The sequence below is a fragment of the Vulpes vulpes genome, chromosome 3 (assembly GCF_048418805.1).
Source record: "Vulpes vulpes isolate BD-2025 chromosome 3, VulVul3, whole genome shotgun sequence".
Taxonomy (NCBI): Eukaryota; Metazoa; Chordata; class Mammalia; order Carnivora; family Canidae; genus Vulpes; species Vulpes vulpes.
Window position 1 is genome coordinate 18141444 of NC_132782.1, and position 24076 is coordinate 18165519.

The window sequence follows — 24076 nt, forward strand, 5'->3', positions numbered from 1 at the left end:
TTTATTTATTTATTCATGAGAGACAGACAGAGAGAGAGAGAGAGGCAGAGACCCAGGCAGAGGGAGAAGCAGGCTCCATGCACCAGGAGCCTGACTTGGGATTCGATCCCGGGTCTCCAGGGTCACGCCCCGGGCTGAAGGCGGCGCTAACTGCTGAGCCACCCAGGGATCCCCGATAAAGAAATCTCTTAACAGTCAGAGATATCTAAAATGAAAGGGACTGTCCTCGGCGGGGATGAGTAGCTCTGACCGGATGTCCCCAAAGGGCGGGAGGCTGCCGTGGATGGCAGGCTGTAAAAGGCACGTGCCCCTTGCAGACCCGTGAAGAAGGGGACGTCCGAAGCCTGTGTGGCCCCCCGGGTGCTTGTCGCCGGGCGCGGTTCTGGCAGCATGCCGCAGGTGCCCCTGGTGCGCGGGAGGGCAGCCCGGGACCGAGCGTCCCCTGGCCGGGCGGCGGGGTCACACACGCTGCGGCACCGTGGCCAGGGTCCCCACGTGGCAGCTGCACCGTGGCCCCCTCACAAGACAAACAGTGGGCCTCGTTGGCAAAGCCAGATTTGGATCTCAAAGTTAAGCCGAAGTTACCTTGGAGTGCAATTAAAAAGGATACGTCAAAATTAAAACCATTGTTGAAATTAATCAAAGATTTAGAAAGGCAGAATGAACTCCAGAGCTGGAAATTACTGATTTAAACAATTGTTCTCACATTTTAAACCACATAATGAGCTAAAAATTACGAAGCCTCCGAGTATAGCTGTAAAGAGTAGTCCTCCACCAAAGTCAGAATGAAATGTTTTAGCTTTCAAAACTCAAATGCAGAACAATTGCTCCCTACAAAATGGTATAGGAAGAGGTTTCTGACCCCTGCTAATTGTTTTATTATTCTTCAGAGGGGCACACTGGCAGCATTTCCCAGGGTTTTCAGTAATTACACTCCATTCAATATCTGAAGAATTACAATAATTCTACATAAAATATACTTGTGCCCTTCGGATGCAAAGCCCAGAGAAGTGAAAAAACAACTTAAAGTAAATTAGCAGGAAAATTATCATAGTTCCTGTTTATTTCAGGGCTCCGTATACCAGAGGCTAATTATACATTGTACGTTACGTCTTCTTGGAGGTATTTATAACATATTTCTCATGCTGATCAACGGACATGGATCTTTTATGAAAACAAAGTTCATAACTTTTCCGATTGCCTCTTTGTGTATGAGAAATTATCCAGTGCAGACACGTGTCACTTAATGCTTGCCGGAGTCCTCAAAGCCACAGTATCCAGCAGGGTGTTATCAGTGTTCACATGTACATACCTATGAAGCTTTGGGTCCTCTATGAATTTTTTTTCCTGCCAAAGGGCTGGGGCTTTTTGTTTGTTTGCTTGTTTTTTGTTGTTTTAACACTACAGACGCTTTCTCGAAGTCATTTTCTATACTTTGGCAGCCAAGGGTCCATGAGAGAGGAAAGCAAGGACTGGCATTTACATAGCTACTCAGAGATAAGAAAATCTCTTTTTCTGGCTGGAGTCTTATCAATTTTCTACTAGTGTTAGAATTAATCCACCATCTCTGCGGGACCCCCTTTAGAGTCTGAGCAGCCACGGTGTCCCAAGACAGTAACACAGAGCCTGGGGGTCCCAGCTACCCTTAAAATACCCCGAGCAAGAAATGGACATCCTGGCTGGGAAACGGTGCCTGGGTCTCACTGATGTTTTTCCTCATGCTTCTGCTCTTTTTTTTTTTCCCTCCTTTCTTCTTTTGTCTTAAACTAAATTGAACACAATATAAAAAAAAAAAAATCCCTTCTAAATCTTTATGACAACCAAAACATTACAAAGAAACTAAGAGGATCACTTGATGACAAAATTAATAAAGGTCAAATAAATTACAATCTGCCCGAAAGACTGAATACCTACTCATCTTTTAAATGTCTTAAAATGCAAGTGGCATGAAAAACAGTCACAAGGCCATGTGAAAAAATTTATATCAAAACAGAAATACATATGTAAACTATGACTTCAGTTGTTTGAAAAAGATGCTTTTGCACATTTTTTCTTAAGGCATTAGAAGGAAATGCACCAAAACATTAATGAAGTGACCCTGTGAAGTGATATCCTAAGTGATTTGTACTTTGCTCTTAACATTTTCTGCATCTTCCCATTTTCTAAAATGTGCACGCATTAGTGTTACAATCAGAAAGGAAGAAAAAGGAAGGGAGGAGGGAGGAAATCAAATAATTAAGATTAACGTTAAAACGCACACTTTTGCTGGAAGGTTGGAAGGGTCAGTAATGCACAGGGTTTACAAAAACACATAAGTGGGATATTTTGGTTGTATTCAGGCCTCCTCTTCCTTCCAAGATGGGAATAGCCTTGTGCATCGTCATCTCATTTCTCATCACCGAGTCCTGTTGCCTGCGAGGAAGGTGACAAGCTAACCCTTCTGCGAATCTCCGATCGTCACGGATTCTCTTACACGTTCACAGTGACCTCCAGAAGGGATGGTGAAAACCAGTCCCGAGGAGTAACGCACAGTCTCAGAAACAACAGACTGATTCTCATGTCAGAGGCACAAGCAGAACAGTTGGACTAGAGTTCTCCCATTGGTACCCCTCCTCTGAGGGTGTGGGTGACTGTAGGTGCCTCTTCCATGCGAGTAAACCGGTTAGACATCCACGTTGCCTCCAGATGGTCGATGTCTCAGCACAGGCTGTTTTTCACGGGCCCAGTTATTACGGAAATAAATAATGGTTTGTTCTCCTGTATGGATTACACGCTAAGCTTACCTGCATTTCATTCTTTCTATTTTCTTTATTCTTTCTAGCGCATGATTGCAAATACTGCCAGAACAGTGCGATTCTGCAGGAGCCAGCCCTTCAGTAAGTCAAACGCTGCTGCGTGCTATATACTCGAGAGCTGGATGATTGAATCCTTTATAACGAGGCTACTGAGACGTTCTAGAAGTCTGGACAATATCTGATCATGTCGGGGACAGTTTGAACCCTGATTTCCCATGGGATAGAGGCCTTGAGTGGAAGGATTTTCTTGTCATAAAACTAGAAAGTAGCCATAAGAATATTATTTTATGAATGAACTTAAAGAGAATACATGTGCTCTTTCTATAGTGTGGCTAGAGACAGCGAAGGCATGATTGCCAGCAAATCCCGCCTCAAACCAACTCTCTTTATGACTCACTGCTTGATGTTGAGAAACTCACATCAACCCCTGATGACTCGGTTCTCTCGTTTACAAACCGGGAAAGATAATATTTGTTGTCTCTCGAGGTGTTGCAAGAATGCATTGATGTGTATAACACATTTGCAAAAGGCCCCATAGCAGGAATTCATACTATATTCCTAGTATTCCCAAGCAAATTTAAGATGTTCTTCCTAAATCTGGGCATAGCACAATAACTAGTACTAAACAATGCTTTAATATAAAACTATTACTGCTAATAAATAGCAATTGTAAACTGGTTGGGATTGAGTTGCATCACAGCACCAGATCATCGTGCCAGACCAGTGCGACTGTCTCCTGGGCTGGGACTTTCAGTGGGGGTGGAGCTTTGGCTACCTCCAGCAGGGTTGGGAGTCAGAAGGTGGCCCCTATGAAGTTCTTTGCTAAATTCATTGTATGAGTCACTTGAAGTCATTTGGCTTATTAAGCCAATGTGATAATTTGAGATGGACATGACTGTGGGGCTCCCAGTACCATCCCCTCCCGTAAACCTTGTGCTAAGAGACTAAAAGCTTCTCAGTTTACTGATCAGAGCTATCTTTACCCTTCCCAGCCCAAGACTGACCCAAAGTGAGAGTTTGCTAACACAGGCTGTCAGAACTGCTAAATATTCCTTTTTTTTAATATACAAGGGGGAAAAAACTCGGAAAAATAATCTTTACTTGGGGAGGAAGTAGACCTTTAAACTTTTTATTCAAATGATTGTGCCTCCTCGTCCTTCCAAAATGAGAATAGTCTTGTGCATCGTCAACCATTCCCGTGAGGATTCTAGAAGAATTAAAGTGTCTCACATCTCTTCAGCTAGTCATTTACTGTATGTGTAAATGTGTTACTTTATGGTCTTAAAGCAGTTATACAAGTGAATTTGAGAATATGTAAGTGATGTTGGTCTACAACAAGGCCCATGAATCCATGGCCCTCCATGGGGTCCAAGAAATTCCTGAAATGAAACCCAAATTCTGTCTGCCTGAGAGGGATCATAGCCTTGAGAAGGTTCTCAATGAGATCTAAGAACAGAGGAACTGTCATATGTTTTGTTCCATAAGCGTAAATCCTACATTCTCCTCCATCTTCTCCTAGAGAAGTGGGGGGGGGGGGTGAATTATATATCTATACATAAAATATCCACTGCATTTGTGGAAGTTATCAATAACTACTGGTAAACAGCAGCTGCTCGGCGCTGAAGTCAACAGTCTATAGATAAAGCTATAGGAATAGATTCGTAAACACTGTGGGAATATGTACAATGTAATTACAGTATATTGTACATGTAGAGTACACTGCCAGGGAAAAGCGAGGAATTAAGCGCTGTGGTATTATTTATATGTGATAATTACACTGATGAGTTTCTTCTGGGAGTGAGTAGGGGCCTTTGTATCTTCTCTCTGCTTTTCTGCGTTCAGACCTGCAAGGCTCCCCTCCACCCCGTATGCAGATGGCAGCCCAACTGTCTTTGGGAGGGATGCGTGGATCTAGGAAGAGCAGATGGCCTGCAGGAGGCAGGGTGTTATGAGGGAAAGGACGCTGGCCAGGAGTCTAGACCCAGGCTCGGCCCTCCCCATGCCCGCTAGATAAGAGTCCTCCTCTGGTGACCCACGGGAGACCCAGCAGCAGAGGTGCTGCGTCTAAACAGAGCATTTCCCCCTCTTGCTTGGAAATGACGTCTCCATGAAGAAATGGCAAGAATTCCCAGGAAAGAAATCCAGACTTCTCGTTTCTCTAGAACAGTGGGAAGATCTGGCAACTCGGGGTGCATATTGGCCCGTGGCAGCAGCGTGCAGGAGCTGGGGAGTCACCTCCCGGGGGACCCATGTCTCCAGTTTATCACCCTCACATTTGGTTTTCCTCATTCACACACATGTGGAGGGCTGTGGGCACTTGACGGGCCTTTCAGCCTGGTTTCAGAGAAATCTGTTACCTTCAGATTTCTGGCACTCTCACGTGCATGGGGGAGCAGGTGAGGAACGAGCAGTAGCTGGCATTTCAGAACAGGCCCCATCAGCCAGGGAATCCCTGGAAGGCCTAGCAGCAGCTGTGACGTCAGCGAGGCCTGGGAAGGGGCTCAGGGCTGCAGTGGTGCCTGACCCCGCGTCTGGAGGGCCGGACCTGCTGATCGCCCTGCCTTGTTTCAGTTCAGCCCAGGTGTTAAGCCCTTTTGTTGGGACCTAACGAAAACTGTGTCTTTTGCCATCAGTCCTCATCAGTCCTCACCTATCCAAGGGGGGCGGAGAGCTGAGTGTCAGACGCGGGTGGGAGGGACAGAGGAAGTGACTTTAATGTACAACCAGGAGCTACTATCAAGTGATGCTCTCACTTTTATTTGCTGCCTTTTTTTTTTTTTTTTTTTTTACAACATATAATACAAAGGAAAGTGATCAAAAAGGTGATCCCAGGGAAGAAAAGGGTGGGAGAGAGGGAACAAGTGGAAACATTTCGATGAATATGGTATGTGGAAAGGTTTCTTTTTTTTTTTTTTTTTTAATTTTTATTTATTTATGATAGTCATACAGAGAGAGAGAGAGAGAGGAAGAGACACAGGCAGAGGGAGAAGCAGGCTCCATGCACCGGGAGCCTGATGTGGGATTCGATCCCCGGTCTCCAGGATCACGCCCTGGGCCAAAGGCAGGCGCCAAACCGCTGCGCCACCCAGGGATCCCCTATGGAAAGGTTTCAATGAGACCTTGGGATCCACGATAGATGTAATAAGTAATTGGATAAAATAAATAATTGGAGAAAATAAAGCTGTATCGTATATGCATATATTGGGCAACGCCAATGTGCGCTTTTTCTCTTTCCGCAGATCCTGATGCAGCTCAAGCTAATAAGAACCATCAGGACGTCCGGAGTTATGTACGGCAATTAAATGTGATTGACAACCAGAGAACTTTATCACAGATGTCACACAGATTAGAGCCTCGCCGACCGTAGACATTTAAAGTGCCCAGAACAATGGTTGCCTCCAGTCCACAATCTTTCAAAAATGCCATGTACGCTACCACTGACTGTATTGTCACTAGAAAATTCTGCAAAACAAGCAGAAAGGCCCCCCGAGACATGTCAGGGCTGCAGCTTACCAGCGTCATGACAAGAGAAGAAATTCTTTGACTTACATAAAGCGTTCACACCCTAGCTTAGGAATCTCCAATTTGTAGTCACACTGTTTTATTTCCCAATCGTGCCATCCTCTTTGCTGAAATGTAAATTAAATCCCACCTGGAAGGTTTGGTAGAAATACCTTTGTCAAGAGCCGTAAGAAGCCCCTGACAGTTTTTCTCAGAGAGTTCACAAGGTGAGATGTGCTACAAATAGGGTTTATTTGGCTACATCTGTGGTGACATAGTTTCAGTTTTTACCTCAACACCTTGATTTGGAGCATGGGGTTTTTGGAAAGTGTTGAGGAATCATGTAAATCCAAAGCATAAGCTGTGTTCTAGCATCTTCTAAATCTTACCTCTGAAGGAATTAAAGCCGACCACATTACTGTAAAACATTATGACTACTTATGTAATTTAGGGAGGACTGGTCTGTAATTTCTGAATGATATATAGAATAATATTTATGTTTACAATGTAACTTTTTTAAACTTACAAATCAGGATTACATACATAAGAATTCCACTAAGAAACTCCAAGGTTCTAAAAAATTGCCAGCGTTCAGATTAAAAAAAAACAAAAAACAAAACATTTCAAAAGAGCACAATATGCACAAAACATTTTTCAAAATCAAAGTATTTTCCTGGGCATTAAAAACCTTTACTATTGGCTAATTATTGTTACTGATTAAAAAAAAAACACACATGTATTTTCTGGACATAATTGTTATTACAAATATCTTGATTTTCAGCAATTGTTTTGCACTTTCAAATAGATTGTAAATAGTTCACTCAATCAATGGTATAGAGTTATTTATTTGCTATATAATAGATATTGTGCCAAATGATTAGTTTTTATTTATTTTATTTAGTATGTAATTTTGGAGTACATTTTTTTCCTCTTTTCACAATTAGGCTACCTTTCATGTGTAGGAATTGTATGTATGTATATCTTCTGTAAATAACAGCTAGTATCTTCATTAAATATAACTGTTGACCAGAAAAGGTGGTGGCGTTCTCAATTCCTAAAATATGGGAGGGGTAACCTTTTTGATATGGTGGGATTTCAGCTTTTTTTAATCGAAATAAAATTCACAGACTATAAAAATCACCCTTTTAAAGTGTAAAATGCAGTGGTTTTTAGTATATGCACAAGGGAGTTCAGCCATCATCACTAATGCCAGAACATTCTCCTCTTACCCCAGGCTCTGGAAACCACTATCCACTTTCCACTTTCCGTCTCTATGGATTTAGCATTTATTCTGGACATTTTGTATAAATGGAATTATATAATGTGTAGCCTTATATGTCTGATTTCTTTCACTCGGCATAACACTTTCAAGCTTTGTCCATGTAATGGCATATGTCAGTACTTCACTTCTCTTTATGGCTGAATGGTGTTTGATCATGGGGCTGTCCCACCTCTTGTTTGTCAGTTGATGGCCATTTGGGTTCTTCCATTTTTTGGTTATTAGCAGCTATGAAAAAGCACGGTTTTAGAACTGCCTGGTATGATGGGGCCTCATACCACTTCTCGGTCATTGAAGCACTTAGTAAATATTTGATGAAGAGATTTCTAAAATTCTTTAAAGTCCAAATATGTCTCTATTTTTTCATGTTAGCATTTTCCAGAGTGTGTTCCAGGCTATACTAGTCTGCAAGGTCACAAACTGTTCCTCCAAAAACAGACACACAACTGCGAAGCGAAAAACAAAACCAAGATGGTATCTTCAGATAAATTTGGGAGCCACTGCATAATATACCCCATTCTTAGAAACGATTCCCAGTGTTTACTACCATATTGAAGGCTCTGAGAAGTCCTACTGTAATCCCTCCAAACATTACACAGTAGAAGCTCACTTTGAGAAATGCTAAAGCAGGCAAATGCCTTTCTGTGTTCATTCATCTCCTAGTTCAAGGTCCCCAGGGATGTCTTATGCAGTGTTATGCCTCCCACTTAGTGGATCAGAACACCTGGAATTCACTAGAGATAGAGATTAAAAAAAAAAAAAAGTCACTGAATAAATTTTTTTGAAGTCTTTATTTTTCAGGATTTCACCATGAGGTCTATGAGATATAGACCTCAATATTGACTGCAAATTTTCACCATTTTATAGTTTTCCTTTTCTTGATAATTTTGAAAGCTGAGCAACGAAGCTGATAGCCTATCCCTTGGGCATTCTTGCTCTTGTTTACTCTTCTTTATCCCTACCTTACTTAAAAGCTGGAATCCTATGTCTGACAGCTTCTTTCCCCCAATTTCATGGTGAATGACATCTTTTGGCCTTTTAATTTAGGCTCGACATTATTCAAAATTAATACACATGCCCTTCCGTGCATTCCTCTTAGTCTTCCAAATGAGAATAAGGTAGTAATGGCAAAGTACAAGAATTCTCACTCTAAAAATGGGGAGCAGTAGCCAGGCAACCTTTCCTGAAGCAGGAGATGCAGTTAATATTTTTCAACTTGCAAACGAGCCAAAAGAAAATAAGAGGCCCACAGGGTCACAAGAAGGATAATGAGGTTTGCTGGAAGACGTGAAGAAAGAATGTTTTTACCCAAGGTGCCTGTAGAAAATTATACATTTAAGTGTTTAACATACCTGCTTAGCAAGGACACTGGCGCAGTGTACAAGAGCTAAGCCTTTCCAGCAATTGTTGAATACCATGCTGGTTAAATAGATTTCTCCTGAATTCAGTGGCATTTCCTCTTAAATATGAATGTGGATCAATGACCACCAGTGTCAATGACCAGCATTGAGGAAATTAAAAGAAATATATTCTGGTTTCAAAACATGCTTCTAATTAAAAAAAAAAAAATCAGCATAGACTACTACACAGTGTGGTAAAAAAGAAAAGAAAAGAAAAAAAAAGAGAAAAAAAGGGCCCCAGCCTTGAATAGCTTTCCTTACACTGTCAATCTAAAAAGTATTCCACTTCTTGCTTTGGAATGATCCTGATTTCCTCTATTTGTTTTATGTTGGGGCAGAAGAATTCCTCTGTGCTTCAGGGTCCTTCTTTCTAGCTGGATTGAGAATCAAATTGACGTGAGACGGATTAACAGGAGAAAATTAAATTTAGCAGCATACTTATGGGGAATACTCACATGGACGTGGACATTTGAAAGACAGTCAGGCAAAATGAGGGCCAGATGTCATCTTGAGCTAAGGCACAGGGAATAGGGGGCCTTCAAAGGGAAGGGATGTGATCTTTAGGAAGAATGAAAGAGAATGAATGTTTGGTAAACAAACGTTTGCTGGGCCCCTCGGAACCGTGGGACAGAGAGAGGACTTTGACCCAACAGGTCTTGCTAGGGGCCTCCTCCCCGTCTCCACTACCCAGTTGGTATCACGCTGTACTCGGGCGCCGTGCTAGCCCTCGTCCTGGGGCAGATCCTCCATCTATATTCTTTGAGGCAGTTGAGGGGGAAGGTAAAGAGCTTTTTCCCCATCTGCTGGGATTTGATTGCTTTTAGCTCAAAAATCCTCTTCATGCTGAAGTTGCCCACCTGGATGGGCAGCCTGCCCTGGGGCCCTCCTCTCCATGGGGACCAGCGTGGTGGTGGATGGACGGGTTACTTATAAACGGACTTCTAAACCTTCAACTTAATCTAAGGAAGCTTCAACTTAATTAGACATTGTTAGTGAACTTTCTATTCACTCATTCATTAGCAAATAATGCCAGGCCCGCTATGAGCTCGGGATTCGACGGTGAGAACTAGAGGGTCCCTGTCCTCCTGGAGCTCGTCACCTTAGAGACAGAAGATTAATCAAATAATCAGACATAATATGCAAACCGGTCGGGAGAGGGATATGGTGCCGGTGGACATGTGATAAGGGGATTAAAGCCCAGGTGAGGAGATGCTACCTGTGGGAGTGACAGTTGACCCGCACCCTGGAGGATGCAGACGCTAAGCAGAGGGGGAAGACTATGTCCTGTGGGCAATAACCCTGGCAGCTGAGGGACGAGGGCTCACCGGCCCAGCTGGGGACCCAATAAGACCCGGGCTGCAAGGCCAAGGCCATACCGGCCTTTCCAGGGGCTTCACCTTCTACCAAGGCCAGCCGGAGCCACCGAAGCGCTTGGGGCAGGGGCTGGCGGTGCTGAGGGAAGCCCCTGGGGGGCAGGGTCATCGCCTTAGGTCACCCTTCGCAGGGACGCGTGGTGTCACCCCCAATTCCTTACTGGCTGTGGTTCGCAGGCCCAAAGGTAAGGCGGAGGGAGAGGTGGGCAAGGCCGCACCCTGAAAGCCGCGGTGCCCCAGACACCCACAGTCAGCCGCCCTCCTGGCTTGGTGCCCCCTGCTCCACCTTTTGACTTTTTGTTCCAAGAGACATAAAATTCACCGTTTGTAACCCTTCCCGAGCCCAAGCCTCCTCCATGTAAGGGCGATCCCGCGGCACCACCGCCAGCGCCCGGGCCACGCGCCCCTCGGCCGCCCGCCCCCAGCAGGGGTCGCGTCCTGGGCGGGCAGTGGGCGCCCCGGTCCCTGCCCCGCGCTCCCCGGGTGGGTGGCGGCGGGTGCCCGGCCTCCTCCCGAGGGCAGCCCTGCGAGGCCCTGCACGGGGTGGACTGCAGCCTCCGCCCCCCGCCCCCGACTTCGGGGCCCGCAGCTGCCGCGCCTGCCGCCGACGGGAACTAGGGGTCGGGGGCCCCGGAGGGTCACCCCGGCGAGGGAGGGCCGACTCCGGAGCGGGGGCAGCGTCCGAGCGGGAAGCCGCGGGACCGGCGGGGGCGCAGCGCGGTGGCGGGTGCCGGAGCCCTGACTCCCCGGGCACACAGGCCACTGGCTCAGCGCGGGTGACGAGGGGCGCTCGGCCCTGGGCCTGGGGGGGCTGCACCAGCCGGCCGGAGCCGCGGCGGGAGGGGGACGGGGCTGCACGCGCGGGCTGTAGAGATGCCCCGGGCAGGCGAGTGTGCACTGGACAGCTGAGTCTGCACCAGGTGGGCGAGTGTGCCCCCAGGAGGGCGAGTGTGCCCCGGGAGGGCGAGTGTGCACTGGACAGCTGAGTCTGCACCAGGAGGGCGGGTGTGCCCCGGGAGGGCGAGTGTGCACTGGACAGCTGAGTCTGCACCAGGTGGGCGAGTGTGCCCCCAGGAGGGCGGGTGTGCCCCGGGAGGGCGAGTGTGCACTGGACAGCTGAGTCTGCACCAGGTGGGCGAGTGTGCCCCCAGGAGGGCGGGTGTGCCCCGGGAGGGCGAGTGTGCACTGGACAACTGAGTCTGCACCAGGTGGGCGAGTGTGCCCCGGGAGGGCGAGTGTGCCCCGGGAGGGCGAGTGTGCACTGGACAGCTGAGTCTGCACCAGGTGGGCGAGTGTGCCCCCAGGAGGGCGGGTGTGCCCCGGGAGGGCGAGTGTGCACTGGACAGCTGAGTCTGCACCAGGTGGGCGAGTGTGCCCCGGGCGGGCGAGCGTGGCAGCTGCTGGGGCTTCCACGGCAGCTCCAGAGACCGCACTGCGGCCTCTATGCGCGGGGGTGGGGGGGTGGTGGGCGGTGATTTTGAGGAGCCGGTCATGCACCTGTGGTGGTGGGAAAGGGAAACCTGCGGAATGCGCGGGCGGGGGGTCCGGGGGGCCCGAGAGCCCCCGGGGGAGACCCCCTCAAGCTTGAGGATGCCAGGCCGGGTCGCCTCAGATCTTCAGCCGACTGGATGAGGCCCGAGGCCGGCTCGATGACCAAGGGCTTTCTTTTTCTCTTTGTTTTAAAGATATTTATTTAGGGGATCTCCGGGTGGCTCAGCGGTTAGCGCCGCCTTCAGCCCAGGGCGTGATCCTGGAGACCAGGGATCGAGTCCCACGTCGGGCTCCCTGCGTGGAGCCTGCTTCTCCCTCTGCCTGTGTCTCTGCCTCTCTGTGTGTGTGTGTGTGTGTCTCTCATGAATAAATAAATAAAATCTTTAATAAACAAAATCTTTTTTTAAAAAACAACTTACGTGCAGCGAGCTGGAATGCATTTCAAATTACGGATGAAAGAGGGCCGAGGTGAAGACAGAATAGGACTCGGGCTTTTTACCGACACATCAAATGTTCCCGGACGAAGGAGCAGATCAGAAGCCAACCCAGGGTCCACGGAGTCCAGATCACAGCAGGAGCTAGACTAACCTCCCCTGGGTGTTCATCTACATGTTGGGGCCCCATCGCCTGCAAACAGTCGGCGCTGGTAGGAGCTTCCTCCCGAGGACGCAGTTCCTCTAGTGGCTCCGACCTCCTCTCCCCTGAGGCTCACAGGCCCGCGTCAACCCCGCTTGTATCCCGGCTTCTGGATTTAATTCAGAAATTAAATGGAAGGTACGAGACGAAGGGGACACGAAGGGGTTTTAAAGATTAGTGCTTGGGGCACTCTAGGTGAGCCAGGTGATGCTCGGTCCTTTTAATTAAGAATTTGCTTTCACTAACAACACAAGCAAATGAATAACATTAAGTCAACATTGAAAGCCTCGCAGGGGGCAGGGCTGTGGGAATCACCGAGATGATGCAGTTGTGTTATAGGCCCATGTGCGGAGTTCACTTACGCATTAGAAAAAGCATCTTTGGAGCAACTGAATAAAGTGTGTAACACGGGGCAGGGGAATCTTTTGGGCACCAAGAGCAGGTGATTGCTGGGGTGGGAAAAGAGGAAATCCTGTACTTCCACTTAAAATTAGAAGAGAAGCAAGGTCAGTAAGGAATATTGGGTTTTAAATACAAAATTCTCTGCTGACTTTAGGAGAGAATTTTCTGGATATGTTGGTTCAGTAATCAATGCCTTTCACCTGTCGCTTCACTTACCATTTATTGAATACCTACTGTCTGCAGCTACATCACGCGGTATTTTATTCTAAACACCTATGAGATGAATAGTCTTACTGTCTACTGCTGAAGAGACACTGAGAGGAATTATCTTGCTGGAGGTCACAGGCTTAAATTATTCCAGAGCGTATGTTTTTTTTTTTAAGATTGATTGATTTATTTATGATAGACAGAGAGAGAGAGAGAGAGAGAGAGAGACAGAAGGAGGGAGAAGCAAGCTCCACACAGGGAGTCCAATGTGGGACTCGATCCCGGGACTCCAGGATTGCGCCCTGGGCCAAAGGCAGGCGCCAAACCGCTGAGCCACCCAGGGATCCCCTAGAGCATATGTTGTTAACTATGAGGCCACACTGTCGCCTCTCTTTTTGCCCCCAGGCTTTTGATGCCATAAACTAAAAATCACAGAAAAGAGTTTGGGGAACCAAAGCATGACATTATTTTTACCAAAATATTGTAAGTGGAGTTTAGACAAGAGATTTGGGTGTATTTCTCTCTAAAGTTTCTCTTCAAAATAGAACTCTGTTCATATGTATGTGGGCGGGGCCCTTTATAATATCTTATGTATCATACATGTGCCATGGGAAATCTTTAATTTCACAAGATGATATAACATTTAACTGCATTAACCATAAAGAATCCACTCGATTTCAGGAAGGGGCTCCTATTGTATTTGAAACAATCTCTTAGGCTGAATGCTTGTTTTCTTTCTTTTTTTTTTTTTTTAAGATTTTATTTATTTATTCGTTAGAGACACCCAGAGAGAGGTAGAGACACAGGCAGAGGGAGAAGCAGGCTTCATGCAGGGAGCCCGACATGGGACTCGATCCCGGGACTCCAGGATCTCACCCTGGGCTGAAGGCAGGCGCTAAACCGCTGAGCCACCCGGGCGTCCCATGAATGTTTGTTTTCATATTATTCTCGGTGCCTTATTTCATTGACTCTGCTGAAATTGAAGCTTTTTTAAAGGATGTAGATTTACTGAGACTTTTAGAGAAAAGATGGAGAAGGGGGTTATATTACAGAATCCCATAGTGTTTCATTTTAAAAAATCCTCACAGGACATATCTTGTCTTCCAAATCTTTCTTTTTGTTTTCAATTATATTCTCCACCCCTCTAGTTTGCAGATCATCCTCAGAAACCCAAAGTCATGTTTTCTTTTTTATACAAATCAGCGTGATTCCCAGACCCCACCCCCCCACCCCCCACCTCCGTAGCCCTAGATCCAAACGTGAAAATCTCCACTCCAACTGAGGATGAAGGTATTGTTTGTTCTTGGCAAACAGAAGACCCTCTTGTTACCAGGGTCATTCATAGAATAAAACGTAGAATAAAAGATATAAATTGTTTTTATCATTATAATTGAGAAAATAGTCTCATTTAGAACCCAAACTAGCTAAGCTCCTTGTGCCTCCTAAAGGTGAATGTCCTAATTCGTGCGGGGACAGTAAATCTCTCTCCCCTTAGATAGTAAATCTCTCTCTCCACTTCAGAAACCAGTGGGAAAGGAAAGAAGGAAAGAGGGAAATGCCAAAGTCTTCTGTATTTCTGCTGTGCCCTACCTCACGTTCCACATGGACATACATCCATGGCAACAGGAGCCTAAGAAAATAATTACCTTCCTTGGAGATAATTTTCCAAGATGCACATTGACATCACTCTTCCTTTCTCTTAAAGTCCCCCAAGTCATAATAAGCTGAGGGGATAGTTTTCTCCTTGCTATTTTGGATACGTCCTCAGAGGCTGCAATGATATTTTTGATGCCCTTCAGAATATCCAAGGACTTCTACCAGTTCCTAATTTTTTCCTGATCTTAAACCATCTGGATAACTGGCCTCTCAAGTTGTAGCAAACTTTTCATCAATTGAGCTACTCTTCCTAGATATTCTTCCTGGGTACACTTCCAGCACAGTCTCTCATATTTTTTCATTAGCTATCATGGGTTATAACTTCACAAAATGAGAAGGAAAAAGTCCAAGGCATGATAGCACCAATTCTACTGTACTGGCTGAGTCAACTACGAAAATATCCTAAAGCATGCCTGCCGTCAACTTGTCCCTCTATGTACTAGAGGTTCCATTGAACCTTCCATTCAGGGAAGTGTCCTAAAGGAGAAAAATCTACTTTACAACAACAGAGAAAATCCATGCCAGCTAATCGTCAATATTATTTTTCCTTATTTTAAAAAATGTATTTTATTTATGTATTTATTTATTAGATTTTATTCATTTATTCATGAGAGAGACACAGAGAAAGAGGGAAAGACACAGGCAGAGGGAGAAGCAGGTTCCCCTCAGAGGGCCCAATGTGGCACTCGATCTGAGAACTCTGGGATCGCGCCCTGAACTGAAGGCAGAGCTTAACAGCTGAGCCATCCAGGCGTCCCTCCTTATTTTTTTTTTTTAAGATTTTATTTATTCATTTGACAGAAAGAGAGCACAAGCAGGAGTAGTGGCAAGAAGAGGGAAAAGGAGAAGCAGACTCCCCGCTGAGCAAGGAGTCTGATGTGGGGCTTAATCCAGGACCTTGGGATCATGACCCAAGCTGAAGGCAGACATTTACCTGACTGAGCCACCCAGGGGCCCCTAATTTTTCATTCTTAAACAATAACTAATGATCACATGCTATCCGAGGAAATTAGTACCATAAAAGAGAAAAATAAAGGGAAATAAAGAGAAAAACTGACTCTAGAGGAAACAGAAATAATTCTGGTAACTGAATAATAATGATAATGGTAATAATAACAGCAATAATCATAACAAATGTTTAGCATGTGGAACAGGACCAATAATAATGATAATAATATATAGCATTAATGAACACCAACTCTGAGCCAGGTACTGTTTTAAACACTGGGCATATATTTACTTATTCAATCCAAACAAAAAACCTATTATGGTCCCCATCTTACAGATGAAGAAACTAAGACCAAGAGAAGCTAAGCCAAGGTCACACAATTCATAAACAGCAAACCTCAGTCCAGGTCTATTTAATTCCCAAGCCCATGTTCTTAGTCCCTATGCTATGGTGCATTGAGAGCCTTCATCTTTGAGTTTTAGATAGTTCAAAGTTCTCACTAACATCTGTCTTGAGGGATCCATCAAGTCCTCAAGTTCTCATGTATTAAGACCACACAAGTTTCAACTTGACTTGACTAAGAGTCTGGGAAATGGTGAGAGCTTGAAGTCAATCCCCACTTACATATTGGAGCTAAGACTACTGAAGTAAGAATACCTAAGAGCATCATTCACAGGATGTTAGCACAAAAACTTGTTGTATCCTGAAATGTCAGGACCGGAAATAATCTGAATCATCTGGAGATACGATATAGCTGACATTACTTCCTCCAGAGGCTGGGGATGTTGGTCATAGACAACAAGCTGTGTAATCTAACCCACTGAAACTCGTTAGAGGGCTTTATGCAACTAATTTGCATGGCAAAATGATCCAGATAAACTGGTTTCATAGACAGGCCATGGTTGGGTAAGTGAGGTTGAATTTTGATTACTCAACTGAAATAGTTCAGTTGGATTTTGCAAATGTGACATAATTATTTTGAAATGCTTGCCATAACAACTGGGTATGATTTGCTCTGTATTAATGAAGTAAAACACTAACACAATTATCCAGCTATTTCAACTCTTTTACTTTTACCTGATACCCAGTGATGAGGAGAATTGTGATATGGAGGAAAACGAAGACTAACCTCTTGCATAAAGACTTAAAATTGCAATATGTGGACAAAAGCAATGAAGCACGTAGGAGGCTTCATCTCATCAAAAATGAACGCTGGCACTACAGAAGGCCTAATAAGTCAGATGATATGTGACATAAAGTGAAGCAAAGGCTTGATGAACCTCATTCACTGATCTGAAGGTAGTGGGTCTAAGCCCATCATAAAAAACAAAGTCACCCCAGATTCTCTAGGAGTCAAGAAGTCAGTGAGTAGATTTATAAGAAAACACATACCCACACTCTCCAATACACATATTATCTTTTCCTGTATATAGTATATAAATACTATATACGTACACATTACATTTGCTTTCTTTTTTTTTTTTTTTTACATTTGCTTTCTTAAAACAATATCTAGAACCTACCTCTTTTTAGAACATTGAAACTATAGGAATATGCAGTACTATGGTTATAATTTTTAAATGTAGAATATTTCTTATATCAGTGGGAGAATATCTACTGAGAAAAAAGACTTCATTTCCTTTTATAAATAGCTGTGGATTAGAGTACAACAATAGTCGTAACTCTGCTATTGCTGTGCATTTAAAGTCAAGATGATGACTGTATTGAAAAAGAACGAAGAGAAAATCAATAGATTATTGCTTCAATGGAGCTCACAACAGTGCTGATTAGAGAACACAAATGGATTGCATAATAGTAAAATAACTATAAACTGGGGATGGATTTAAGCCTATGTTAAGACCATTCTTAACTGCATTGTATCTTTAGAAAACATGCATTGAAATTACAACAGCAAATTAAATCTATTCGACCGCAAAATTTAATACATAAGAAATAACATTTATTAATGATCTGGAAGAGGGAGTAAATAGCATGTTAATGAAATTTGCAGATGATACTAAATTGGAAGGTGTTACAAACAACAATGTGGACAGGAGTTTAATACAAATGGACTTTAAAAAGTTAGGGAAAGCCAATGGTGGCAAAAAAGGGGGGGCATATAGAACTTATAAAAAATATTCAATTCATTGAAAAATTTTCAACTTGAGAAACAATAATAAAAAAGTGTGGATGGAAAAGTGACTTTAAAATTTGATCAGGATTTCCAGTGTGATAAACTGGTTTATCCACTCTTGAGAGGTCCTAGGCCTGCTACTGGGAAGGAGGCATTCATTCCTTGATTCATCTAGCCCCTCTATAGGCAGACCTGAAGAACTGTATTGCTTATTGCAGACTTTTGGAGGCAAGCAAAACAAAGCAACCAGATCAGGTAAAATCATTTTTAAAAAATTGCTTATTGAGTGAACCCCAGGTGGCTCAGTGGTTTAGCGCTGCCTTCAGCCCAGGGCCTGATCCTGGAGACCCAGGATCAAGTCCTGCATTGGACTCCCAGCATGGAGCCTGCTTCTCCCTCTGCCTGTGTCTCTGCCTCTCTCTCTCTCTGTCTGTCATGAATAAATAAATAAAATCTCTAAAAAAAAAATTGCTTATGAAGAGAAAGGAATGACGAGTGAATAGGGAAGACACACACGATTACATATCGGTATCATCATCCAATAGTGTTTACAATGAAGAGGAGCTATGAAAAATCTACAGGTACCTGAAATTTGTATACAAAAGGTGGCTGATGTCACTTGGTTATTTAGGAGCGTTTATTCATTGGAACTAATAATTCCCTTGTGAAATATGGTTCTTGCTTTTCCAGAGATCAACAGATAGAAGGGGTTTCCTTCTTACTCACAGGTGCCCAACTCTAATAAATTTGTGCTATTCTGAACGCCATATGAGCTACTATCATTGGTCTTCTTAGAATGTCTGAAATTCTGGCCTGCATTTGCTGCATCCAGAAGAACAGCAAGCTGTGTCACCTAGAAGCTCTGGAGACGCTAAGAAACCAAGTAATGTATCTCCAATGTCCTACCAGCTCACCTGGGGCTCAGAGAGTTACCTGAAAGCTCGGGTCTATTCATTGGATCCGTTAAAGCGGAACCATCAATTTCAGAAACATGACTATTTTCATGACATTTTCCATTTCCCTTAAGATTTCGTGCTCCCTTTGAGTAGAATCTGCCCCTGCCACATGTGTGATGGACGGAGGAAAGACTACTCCCGGTGGCCAGGTGAGACGCTGAGGATGAGAACTGATAGAGGAAAATCCAGGGAAGGAGGTGGAGGTGCTAGGAGGAGGACAGAGTAAGGCTGGTGAAGATGGGGATTAATGCTGGTGAGGAAAATCTGGATTAGATCATGGCCCTAAGGATCTTGGACTTTATTCAGCAGGCAGCGACGTGTCAGTTAAAGTGTTTGAGTGAAGGTTTTTGAGTTTTAATCCGATTTTTCTATGTTCTGTGTTAGATACTCCTTCCAAATACATACTATTCGCTAATTAGATAGACATGCCACCTAGGTCTTCATCCAAATTGCAGAAACGTTGAACAGGGCAGGATGGAGAACAGAGAGCCCAGCAAGATACCATTAGAAACCCTTTGTATGGGAACACTGCAACCCGAGCGACACCAGCACTTTGGGGGTTCACCTTTGAACGTGTTTTCAGTCTAATAGCAATTTACCGTATTGTACTGTCATTCGTTAAAATCCCCTTCTGATTTATAAAGTCATCATGAGAAACTTTGTCATGTTTTACTGAGGAAGTCCTCATTGTCCTCGAAGATTCCAGCAGAGAAAACCAGGTTTGTCTCGTGTGTCTTAATTTCAATGAATCCATGCTGGTTCCTGGTGTTCGCAGTCAAAGCAATTACCAGCTTTCCATTCCGTTGTGGCACTTAGTAATTACTCTAGGATCTTGCCAGAAAATCATACCAACTGTTATATATTTGGGGAAAAAGCATATGAGTTTCTTGCAACAAAGCAGGGCTAAGGGCAAATAGGACAGATGGCAAGGCTCTGCTGAAAGGGTATGACAAGCTCAATGATGATTCAGGCATGTCTTTTTTTTTTTTTTAAGATTTTATTTATTTATTCATGAGAGACACGGAGAGAGAGGCAGAGACACAGGCAGAGGGAGAAGCAGGCTCCATGCAGGGAGCCCAATGTGGGACTCGATCCCAGGCCCCTGGGATCACGCCCTGAGCTGAAGGCAGATGCTCAGCTACTGAGCCACCCAGGTGTCCCTCAGTCACATCTTAGATCCAGGACGTTAAAGAATAGCCCGGCAAACAATAGCAAAGAGTAAGGAGTGCATGGGACTCAGGAGTTGGGCAAGTAGGTCTTTATCATCGCACAGGACCATCGAGCAGTATGGTCCCAACTACGTGAGAGCCGCTTAGGGCCAGGGCTGGCACCACATCCCAGATTAGCTGAGGTCTAGCAAAGTGCTCTCTTTCCTATCCTGGGCCGCTGCCCTGTGACGCTGCATCTTGAGGCAAGAAGGACACAAGGCAACTGGTTCTCTTCAGCTCAAGGAGCACCTCAGACTCTTTAAAACAGCAGTTCTCCAAATGCACTCTGGGAGCCCCTTCAGCAAGTCTGTGAGGTCAAAACTCATCTCAGAAAGATACTAAGGTGTTATTTTCACTGTTCTCTCTTAGGAGTGAACAGTCGACTCTCCCAAACGTGTGGTGTCCTACTGGAATGCTTGGAATGCAGAAGCAGATCTGAGAATCCAATTGTCTTCTTTTAGGCCAGACGTAGAGATTTGCAAGAATATAAAACAATGACATTCTTTCTTCTCACTACTTTTAGTTTGCACAGTATTTGTTTTTCATTAGATCGCATTATTTTGGCTGGCGTAAGTGAGTTTTAAATAAAGAGATTTCTGTTTTGATTTCTACTGTGATAAAAATTGAGAGGTATAACTTACCTGGCCAAAAACTATTTGGCACCCTCAAGCACTCTAGAGCGTAAAGGAATCCTGAGACCAAAAAGTTGGAAAATTGCTTGATCTAAAAGAACAAGCCCTAAAGTCCACCTCTTGCTCCCGGAGGGAAACAAGTTGCTAAAGCTTTCCAGGACTTTTTCCTGCCCTACAGCGTGGGATGATGATTCCAATTCCCTGCTGGGGTCATGGTGAAGGTCAGATGAAGAGTGGGTATAAAACTCTTAGTTCAGTGCATAGCACGTGAGCACCCAGTGAATAGAAGCCATCACTATTAGTATTGCCATGATCATTACTCTTCTTGTAGTAGGCTACTATGACTACCATCATGAGGACAATTACTCCCTCCCGGCAATGCCTTTACTCAGATATCTGAAGGATTTATTCCTTGAACTTGTTAAATGTTCTTGTGCCTTTGTACTTCTTGTTCCCTTTGCCTATAATACCTTTCCCACATTTCTGTCCAGCAAATTCACTTCATTCTTCTCCTGTGGACATAGAGGTTCTTTGTCTGACCTCTCAAAACTGTGTTCCATGCCCTGCTGTAACCCCACATCCTTGCCTTCTTAAAAGCACACCACAGAATAATCACTTGTGTCTTTTCTGGCCTTTCTATTTTATTTTATTATTTTATTTTATTTATTTTTAAATATATTTTATTTATTCATGAGAGATACAGAGAGAGAGGCAGAGACACAGGCAGAGAGAAGCAGGCTCCATGCAGGGAGCCCCATGCGGAACTCGATCCCTAGACTCCAGGATCACGCCCTGGGCCGAAGGCAGGCACCAAACCGCTGAACCACCCAGATGTCCCTATTTTATTTTATTTTATTTTATTTTATTTTATTTTAATTATTTTATTTTATTATTTTATTTTATTATTTTATTTTATTTATTTATTATTTTAATTTTATTTCAATTTGCCAACATATAGTATAACCCCCAGTGCTCATCCCATCACATGCCCTCATTAATGCTGTCACCCGTTAAGCCATCCCCTACCCACCTCCCCTTTCAGAACCCCTTGTTTCCCAGAGTTAGGAGTCTCTCATGGTTTGTCTTCCTCTCTAATTTTTCTCCAGTTTCCCCTCCTTCCCTTATGGTCCCTTTCATTATTTCTTATATTCCACATATGAGTGAAACCATATGATAATGGTCTTTCTCCGATTGACTTATTTCACTCAGCATAATACCCTCCATTGCACTCAGCAAACTGTGAGAACAGAGACCACGTCTTGGTCACTGTTATAATTACAGTTCAGCGCAGTGCCTGTCATTCAGTAAATGCTTTTTGAACAAATTTAATAAAAGTCCCCAATTTTTCTTCTTGCCCTATTCCTCCTTTCATGCCCTGGAACATCCAAGCAAGTTTAGCACCTGAAATATTCTCACAAATTCTTCCATCCTTAAGTTAGATGTGAAAGCTAAGTTCAAACAATGACCCGGGCTTTATTCATCATTTTAAGGTCATGGTTGCTTATCTTAAAGGATGTGTGACTGTGTGCCTTCATTTCTCAGGGATCCAGCGTGGTGCAGGAGGGAGAACACCAACCTTTGTGTAAAAGCTGGTAATTCTTAGCTATGATCTAGACACAGGCCACTCACAGTCTGCCATGGGGACTGAGATGGCTAGAGAAAATACTCCTGGGTGCCAGCGTGCCTCAGAGCTCTCATCACCACACAGGGAGGGAAGGATAATCAGATGCTTTCTTCCTTGTAAATTGCCTTTCCTTCTATCCTTAATAGAATTTATGTCTGCACTTCTCTGATCCACCGATAGCCGGTGGCAGTTCCAGAATTTCTTTTTTTTTTTTTTTGATATATTATTTTTTTTAATTTATTTTTTTTAAATTTTTATTTATTTATGTATTATAGTCACAGAGAGAGAGAGAGAGAGAGAGGCAGAGACACAGGCAGAGGGAGAAGCAGGCTCCATGCACCGGGAGCCCGATGTGGGACTCGATCCCGAGTCTCCAGGATCGCGCCCTGGGCCAAAGGCAGGCGCTAAACCGCTGCGCCACCCAGGGATCCCCAGTTCCAGAATTTCTGTTCGAGAGGAGCTTAGGGACAGCAATCGGAATGGGGGACCAGGAGACTTTTTTTAAAGCTCTATTTGCATAGCAAATACACTGTTTTTACTGACATTGCATATTTATTTTGGAGGGTGTTCTTGGATATAAGAGGGTGCTAAGGACTCCCAATCCACCCCACTGCTGAGAGTACATCTATTTTTAGTGTGGAGACATTTGAAGTAAAGGAATAGAAAGGCTTGATAAGAGAGGTTTGGCTAGGTCTTTTTGGCTATTACTATTTACATCGGTAAACCTATGCAGGTGAGAATTAACCAACGGACCCTCCGGAAAAGATTTGGAAGTTTGAAAATCCAGAGTCAGCCATGGGAATAAGCCCTAGACTATATTTATTAGGTCTGGGGTTTAAAGAGATCAGTATAGTCATAAGGAAATGGGCCATTTGATCGGAGAGTCAGACTTGAGGCAACCAGTTTATCACATAATGATGCATTTATTTCAGCTGTGGGCAGATAAGACACACTGTAAGATTATGACTTCAAGGAACTTGCAACCTATTTGGGAAGATAAGAGAATGCCTACCAGTTTATCATTTAAGCACATTTGTGAAACTGCTCTTCAGTGTTCTCCATCCCTGCTGGTTATTCTTTTTGCCTAATTATGTAGGGGAAATAGAATGAAGGAAACAAACAAACAAAAAAGGATGGAAAGGGGGATGTGCTGAAAATATGAGGACCCAAGGCTTGTGTTCCAAATTTAAAGTAATACATTCACACTTTTAAAGCTGGAGCCTGTGGCTGACATCCGATTGGGCCCACTTATTTTGCAAAGGAGAAAACCGAGGCTGGTCTAGCAAAGTACCCCAGCTGATCCGAGGCAGAAGACAGACCAGAAGCCGGGTTCTCTGATTCCTAGCCTAGCATCTGTGCCTTGTGAGGTAGCAGGACTGGAGTGACATTTTACGTGGGCGTATCCTGGAGTCTTACTTTACTCTTTCTTGTTTAGGTGATTTTGAGAATTATTTGATCAGGAATTCTGTTAGTAAAAAAAAAAAAAAAAAAAAATTCTGTTAGTATGACAGTTTCCATCAATCCTAGTTCTTCAGTTACTGATACAGAATGGATCAGTACTAAAGTTGCTAGTTCTCACCACCGGCAACGTTCGATAATTTTTTTTTTTTTTTTTAGATTTTATTTATTTATTCTTGAGAGACAGAGAGAGAGACAGAGAGAGAGGCAGAGACACAGGCAGAGGGAGAAGCAGGCTCCATGCAGGGAGCCCGATGCCAGACTTGATCCTGTCACTCCAGGAACAGGCCTGGGCCGAAGGTGGACGCCAAACCACTGGGCCACCCAGGGATCCCTGATAATTTAAATAACAGACTAGAGAGTGGTGTTTCTAGC

The 24076-nt window shown here is 44.1% G+C and overlaps 1 protein-coding gene across 24 annotated transcripts in view; it reads left to right on the forward strand.

Moving 5' to 3' along the window:
• Positions 1–7330, forward strand: part of RAPGEF4 (Rap guanine nucleotide exchange factor 4) — a 284923-nt gene extending 277593 nt beyond the window's left edge. For all 24 annotated transcript variants that reach the window (XM_072751936.1, XM_072751937.1, XM_072751935.1 and 21 more), the window contains 2 exons: positions 2822–2876; positions 6035–7330. In XM_072751936.1, the coding sequence (XP_072608037.1) occupies positions 2822–2876; positions 6035–6162 (183 nt within the window). In that variant the 3' untranslated portion in view covers positions 6163–7330. The remainder of the gene's footprint in view (positions 1–2821; positions 2877–6034) is intronic.
• The last annotated feature ends 16746 nt before the right edge of the window (positions 7331–24076 follow it).